This window comes from Eptatretus burgeri, chromosome 4 (genome assembly GCF_056783735.1).
Source record: "Eptatretus burgeri isolate ZD-2024b chromosome 4, Ebu_testis_v1, whole genome shotgun sequence".
NCBI classification, from domain to species: Eukaryota; Metazoa; Chordata; class Myxini; order Myxiniformes; family Myxinidae; genus Eptatretus; species Eptatretus burgeri.
This window is the reverse complement of record NC_140964.1, coordinates 122,999,309-123,007,136: the sequence shown is the minus strand read 5'-3', so window position 1 is coordinate 123,007,136 and position 7,828 is coordinate 122,999,309. Positions and strand designations below refer to the sequence as shown.

General features: G+C 45.5%; 1 protein-coding gene across 11 annotated transcripts in view; it reads left to right on the top strand.

The window, feature by feature from the left end:
• Nucleotides 1-7,828, top strand: part of LOC147029018 (nectin-3-like) — a 427,027-nt gene that overhangs the window by 253,203 nt on the left and 165,996 nt on the right. For 3 of the 11 annotated variants that reach the window (XM_085876139.1, XM_085876138.1, XM_085876140.1), the window contains exon 1: nt 1,551-3,911. The exons of 5 other annotated variants lie outside the window; for them this stretch is intronic. In XM_085876139.1, the coding sequence (XP_085732265.1) occupies nt 3,503-3,911 (409 nt within the window). In that variant the 5' untranslated portion in view covers nt 1,551-3,502. Of the gene's footprint in view, nt 1-1,549; nt 3,912-7,828 lie in introns of those variants that run through there. 3 more of the 11 variants (XM_085876147.1, XM_085876137.1, XM_085876146.1) reach the window with 3 other exon arrangements.

Genomic DNA, 7,828 nt, shown 5'->3' with positions numbered 1-7,828 from the left:
ATGACTGAGCACGAACAACTCGCTCGGGATGACGGAGCACGAACAACTCGCTCGGGATGACGGAGCACGAACAACTCGCTCGGGATGACGGAGCACGAACAACTCGCTCGGGATGACTGAGCACGAACAACTCGCTCGGGATGACGGAGCACGAACAACTCGCTCAGGAAGACGGAGCACGAACATCTCGCTCAGGATGACGGAGCACGAACAACTCGCTCGGGATGACGGAGCACAAACAACTCGCTCGGGATGACGGAGCACAAACAACTCGCTCGGGATGACTGAGCACGAACAATTCGCTCGGGATGACTGAGCACGAACAATTCGCTCGGGATGACGGAGCACAAACAACTCGCTCGGGATGACGGAGCACGAACATCTCGCTCGGGATGACGGAGCACGAACAACTCGCTCGGGATGACGGAGCACGAACAACTCGCTCGGGATGACGGAGCACGAACAACTCGCTCGGGATGACGGAGCACGAACAACTCGCTCGGGATGACGGAGCACGAACAACTCGCTCGGGATGACGGAGCACGAACAACTCGCTCGGGATGACGGAGCACGAACAACTCGCTCGGGATGACGGAGCACGAACAACTCGCTCGGGATGACGGAGCACGAACAACTCGCTCGGGATGACGGAGCATGAACAACTCGCTCGGGATGACGGAGCACGAACAACTCGCTCAGGATGACGGAGCACGAACAACTCGCTCAGGATGACGGAGCACGAACAACTCGCTCAGGATGACGGAGCACGAACAACTCGCTCAGGATGACGGAGCACGAACAACTCGCTCAGGATGAAGGAGCACGAACAACTCGCTCAGGATGAAGGAGCACGAACAACTCGCTCAGGATGAAGGAGCATGAACAACTCGCTCAGGATTACGGAGCACAAACCACATGCTCAGGTGATGGAGCATGAACTACTCTCTCTATGAATGACGTGGCACGGCAAAAGCGTTCGCAGTGAGTGAACGATTCGCTCAGGATGACGTTGTGCAGTACCGCTATCGACTTTCGGGCTCTCCACACACACACACACACACACACACACACACACACACACACACACACACACACACACACACACACACACACACACACACATACACATACACATACACACACACACTGATACACACATATTAACACACACATATGCACACTGACACACACTGACATGTACACACACACAAACACATACTGACTCAAACTGACACACGCATACTGACAGACACACACGCACACACACACACACACACACCCACACACACACACACACACACACCCACACACACACACACACACACGCGCACACACTGACACACACACACACACACACACACACACACACACACACACACACACACACACACACAAAACATCAGCTGACATTTATTAGTTTAGTGCTATAGATGTATTTTTTTAAATCAACAGGAATATATATATTCCTGCGTGGCGCTGGTGTGAAAAAGTTCGGACTTAACCCGGGACTCAAACCCAAGGACCTCATTACTTATGTGGTGACAGCCCACTGAGCTGCCCACTGAATATACATACAACCCGTCGCCTATCCTGGTTCCTCCTGATGACTCCATCTTTGCTCTTGACTTCTTTGGGTTCCTCACTCTCCATGCACTGCCCTCACTCCCCCACACCCCAGGAATACCTCTGGCTAAGGCTTCCCTTCCACTCCCACCTCATGTTTAGATGTGTACTGTACCGTCCACCATACAGTGATAACTCCATCGACACCTCACCATCCGAAAACATGGACCAACTTCTATCTTCTCATCGAAAGTCTCTCTTCCTCATATGTGGTGACTTCAATTGTCATTATTCCAGTGGTTAAGTGTTAGTACCTCTCTCACCTGTCATGGCACTTCAGCAAAAGCTTTCTGCGACTCATTGGGACCTACTCACTCGGTCAATTTCCCGACCCGGATCTCCACCAATGGTACTCTATCTCTTCTGGATCTGATTTTGACAAATTTCCCTGAAAATATCTGCTGTTCTTCCTCCACTCCAATTGATTCTTCTGACCACATCCTTTTCAAAGTTGACATCTCTCCGGCTGTTATCAGAGAACCACCTCAGCACCGTCGACTCTGGCGTTTCACTCAAGCCGACTGGCAGGATCTCCAAGCAGCCATCAAACTTCGAGTCTGGTCTCCCATCTCTACTTTCTCCAACATCAACTCATCCTGGGAAAAGAAACTTGCTCTCCCTCATGCACAGCTTTATCCCCTCTCCTCTCCAGTTGCCCCACCCTTCCTCTCATCCATGGTTCACTGAAGCTTGTGGCGAGGCAGTTGTCCTGACACAACTTGCTTTTGCCTCATGGAAAGCAAACCCAACTGAGGGTAATCTCAGTTCCTTCCATAAAGCTTGGAACAAATATGTATCTACCCTCAGGAGAGCCAGAAAACAACATCTTTCGAATCTCAAGTCTGAACTTTCAAACCTCTCTCCCTCCTCCAAATCCTGGAGGCGTCTAATCAAATCTGTTTCTGGTGTGTGTTCCCCCTCCATCCCCTCCCTTACCTCAAATGGCCACACTGCTGATACCGCGCATAAAAAGGCTGAATGCCTAAACTCAGTGTTTGCATCAAAATCTTGTGTCCAAAACCCATCGCTTTCTGTACCTACCTTACCCAGTCACACCCAACTGTCCCTGGACTCTGTGTCCCTTTTGCCTGACAAGTTGGAGAGCTTGCTGTCAAACCTCGACTCAGATTCTGCAACCGTTCCAGATGGCATCTGCCCATGTCTTCTAAAAACCCACTCTGATGCTTTTGCTCACCCCTTTTATGTTCTATTCACCCTGTCATTCACTTATGGTCATCTGCCATCTGCTTGGAAATCAGCAAACATTACTGCCCTGCATAAAAAAGGTGCAAAAACAGATCCCTGAAACTACAGACCAATCAGCCTTCTCCCAATCATCAGCAAGGTCATGAAATCCATCATCGCCTCAGATATTAAATCCTTCCCCTTCTCCAATGGCCTGATTTCCGATCATCAATTTGGTTTCAGACCAGGTCACTCCACTCTGGATATGTTGCTTCTGCTCTCCCAACAATGGATGGAGGTCCTCAATGCCTGACATGAAATCAGAGCCATATCCCTCGACATATCGTGTGCTTTTGACATAGTCTGGCTGCCCTGCTCACCAAACTCTCTTCCTATGGTATCCAAGGCCATTTTTACTCATGGCTCGCAGACTTCCTCTCCTGTCGCAGTCAACGTGTGGCCCTAAATGGAGTTCTTTCATCCCCTCTTCCTGTCCAGCCTGGAGTTCCTCAAGGCAGCATTCTGGGTCCTGTTCTTTTTCTGGTTTTCATCAATGATCTCTCCGACTCTCTGAAAAATCACCTTTATCTCTTTGCTGATGACTCCACCCTCTGCCGTACTGTACCATCTGTCATCCCTCACACCGACAAGCAGCAGCTTCTTCGTTCACTGCACATCTGGGTAAAATCACAAAATGGTCAAACATGTTGAACATGTCTTTTCATCCGGACAAATCTCACACTCTCACTATGTCTCTCCGAAAGGACCGTTTGGAACCCCCCCCCCCCCCATACACTTTCTCAACAATCCTCTGCAAGAAGTCCTTTCTTTCAAGCTTCTGGGTCTCACTATCTGCCATGATCTTTCTTGGGAAAGCCACATTTCCAACCTAGCGTCCAAAGCCAGTGTCCGTCTTGGAATCCTCCTTCGTGCAAAGTCCTTCCTTGGCCCACCTGACCTCCTGACCACACATCAAGCTTTCATGCGCAGCCTGATGGAGTACTGCTCTTCCCTCTGGGCTGGTGCTCCTGCTTCCCACCTTTCTCAGCTTCACGCTGTGGAAACCAAAGCATTTTGGATCATTGGGATCTCCCGCAATGAGGGTGAGTCTTTGGGCCTCTCACTCTCTCACCGCAGGCAGGTCACTGGTTTTTCTGTCTCCTCTCCGGTCTCGCCCCCCCCACCCCCACTGCTGTGTCTGCGATTTGTCCCCACCATATTTTCGCAGGGCGCTCAAGGTCCGCCAAAAGACTCCTTTCTGGTAAAACTACCAAAATCACGATTCGCTGCTCACCTTCACTCTTTCAGTCCTCTTTTTCCCCGCCTTGAGAAGAAACTCCCATTCTCTCTTCAATCCCATTTTTTCCTCCAGGTCTTCAAAACAGCTGTTCACCACCACCTCTTGTCATCCCCCACTTAAATCATCGATCTTTTCTGTCCCCGTTGATCCACTCCACACCCACCTCCTTCTAATTCCCTGCTTTCCTTCCTGAAAGTCCCTGTAATGTCCATCTTGTATACCCTGTGTTCCCTACCCCATCCCTCTTCCTTCCACAGATCTACGAATGTCTCTGTTCCCGACTGTTTTATCCTTCCCTCTCCCACCCTCTTGTCTCATGCCCCACCTTGCTGTGCGTTGTGTGTTCGCTCTCATACGAGCCTCGACAAGGTATACTATATATATATATATATTTATATATATATATATATATATATATATATATATATATATATATATATATATATATATATATATATATATATATATATATATATATATATATACATACATATACATAAGTAGTTTATTTCAGGCAAGTAATACCTCTTTTCCAACAGTATAATTAAACAACACTTCGATAAACTTTGGATGCAATAGATTGAATATATGGACTCATGATGGAATCCAATATGTTTTAAATAACATTTGTTTTTAAGGAATTTTTAACTTGTGAAGTGAAGTGTATTCGATGCAAGTCAATCAAGGCAGGTTCTCCTGCCCTATCAAGTCAAGGAAGAAATGTTACTCCACACCCTCTCCCACCCCTCACCCCTACCTCTCTCCTCTCCCCTGTGCACGATTCTGTCACCCTCCCCTCTCATGAGTGAAGTATCAGATATGAAGATGGGCAGTCCAAATGTCATTCGTATGTATGCCCGTGGGTTTCCCATGGGTGCCCCAATAGGAAAAAATAATTGTTGTCTGTCTGTATGTTCACATTTTTTGCAAAGACTGCTGGGCCATCAAACACCACATTTGGCATACAGACCAAGTCAGACCCGGAGATTTGTCCTCAGCGGATTTGTCCTCAGTCAGATCCGGGGATTTTACATCGAGCACCTCAGCCCTTTAAGACCCCAAATACCCTTCAAGAACCTAAATATCCTTTAGACCCCAAGGACCCTGAAATACCCCTAAGATCCTTTCAGACACCAAAGACCCTGAGACCTTGAAGACCCTTCAGACCAGTAAGACCCTTCAGACTCTGTCCATCCATGAAGCAGTGTGACTAGATGTCCATTAATTACGTACTGTTTGAAGATCAGTTGCACCCTGATGACACAAATATCTGTTAATTACGTATATTGGAATTTACCTTTTAAACCTTTCGATCCTTTAAACTGTTGGGACCCCTTATACCTTTGAAGATACTTTCAGACCTCAAAGACTTCTAAATCCTAAAGACCCTTTTAGACCTCGCAGAACCTAAAGGTCCTTTCATCCCCAAAGATCCAGAAGACTCTTTTTACCTTCATCACCCTTTTGACACTTCAGACACCTTTAGACTTTTCAAACCCTTTGGACCCCTACACCACTTAAGTTCCTTGAGAACTCTCTGAGCTTAATGCCATTTTGGCCCCTTACACTCTTCAGACAGATTAGATGGCTTGGACCCTTGACCATTTAGAGCTTTAGACCACTTGGACATTTTTAAACCCTTTTTACATGTTTGAGATTAGACCCTTTTGACCCTTTAGACACTAACTACTCTTGAAACTTACCCTTTAGACAATCTGGAATCTTTTAAGCATACACGAAACAAACCTCTAGTCTTCTTGCAAAACACAGACAATAAATTTTTACAGCAATTGATACACAAGCTCGACCCACCCAGATCGAGGATGCCATCTTCCATCTGCCATCTATTACAACTTCCATCTGCCATCTATTACAACTTCCATGTGCCATCTATTACAGTGCCGACAAAAAGTCCACACACCCTTTCAAAATTTTCACCTTTTGTTGCCTTATTGCCTGAAATTTAATTGCAACTAGAACTACGTTGACGATGGCACACCATCACATATTTCCGTGCACATTGCTTTGTCCCATTAACGCTTGGTGAAATTTTATCTTGCAAAATGGATTGACTATTCTTTTCTATTTGATGTGCTTTATGAACAAAGACTTGTTATGTTTACTAAATCAGAAGTCATGACAAGCATGTCAACATTTCATGAAACATTAATTTAACACTGTCCAGCAATATAGAGCTGTGCATCAATTTAATCATAGGAATGAACTGTGTATAATATTAATTATAATTATTCATAATCAATTAGATAAATACAGTAAAACCTGTGACTGTTTGTCACTCAAGGGGGCCACATAAGTAAGTTCTTTACAAAAGAATTTACCATGTACAATGGTAAATACACTTCAAAAAAAAATCAGCCCCCATGACCCCACCCCCTCTGGCCTGGCCCCGAGGGGTCATATCAAAAATCTGACAGTGTTGTGCACTTCCCCATACATATATCTACTATTTCCCAAAGTTTCAAGTTCCTATTTCAAACGGTGTAGGAGGAGTTACAGGGTAAGACAGACGGACGTATGGACGGACGCGGAGACAATCACAATATTCCCGCTTTTCTTCGAAAGCATGGGAATAATCCACTTTTCTTTACACATCGCAACCCACAACTTCTCGTGAAAAACAAATTCCACAAATTTTTGAAAATTAATGAAAAATGCAAAACTATAATATCTTGGTTCTATAAGTGTCCACACCCCTTATAATAAGAATTGTAAATTAGCTCAGGCATAACCAATCATCTTCAAAATGACACACCAAGTTAATTGGTCTCCACCTGTGTTGAATTGTCATGATTCTGATTATTTCAGAATAAAATCAGCTGTTCCTGGAGGTTTTCTCTGCTGGAGAGTGCATTTCACAGCAAAGACTCAACCATGAGTACCAATGAGCATTCAAAAGACTTCTGAGATAAAGTTGTGGAAAGGCACAGATCAGGGGATGGGTATAAAATATTTCAAAGGCCTTGAATATCCCTTGAAGCACAGTCAAGACAATCATTAAGAAGTGGAAGGCATATGGTACCACCAATACCCTGCCTCAATCAGGCAGTCCATCCAAACTGGATGACCAAGCAAGGAGGAAACTAATCAGAGAGGCTAATGGCAACTTGAAAGAGCCACGTGCCTTTGCAGCAAAGAGGGATCACTGTGTGCAAGTGACAACAATATGCCAAGCACTCCACAAGTCTGGCCTGCATGGTTGGGTGGCAAGAAGGAAGCCATTACTCAATGAAATATAGGGGCAATACCCTTGGGCACTCACCTGGTAGTGGTTGGACAAGATAACCAGGGAACCACTGGAAGGCATGGATGACCCACAAAACATAAAACGGGAGAAGAAAGTAAATAGCCATAGATTTTTTTTTAATGCCGTGAACAAACTTTAGTGCATCACAGATGATAAAAGTTGTGGTCAAGTTTTATTGAAATTGTGTGTGTGGTTTCAGAGAAGAAAGCATATACATATTTTGGGGGGCAACCTCCCCCCCCCCACCCCCACCCGTAGACCCCTTAGATCTCGAATTTATTTTTAATAGCGTGAATAGACTTTGCTACATCAAGGGTGATGGAGGTTGTGGTCACGTTTCATCGAAGTTGTGTGTGTAGTTTCGGAAAAGAAAGCAAATACATATGTTGGGGGGAAACCCTCCTCAAACTCCCGCTTTATTTAATATTTTATGACTTTTTATTTTCGAGTCATGA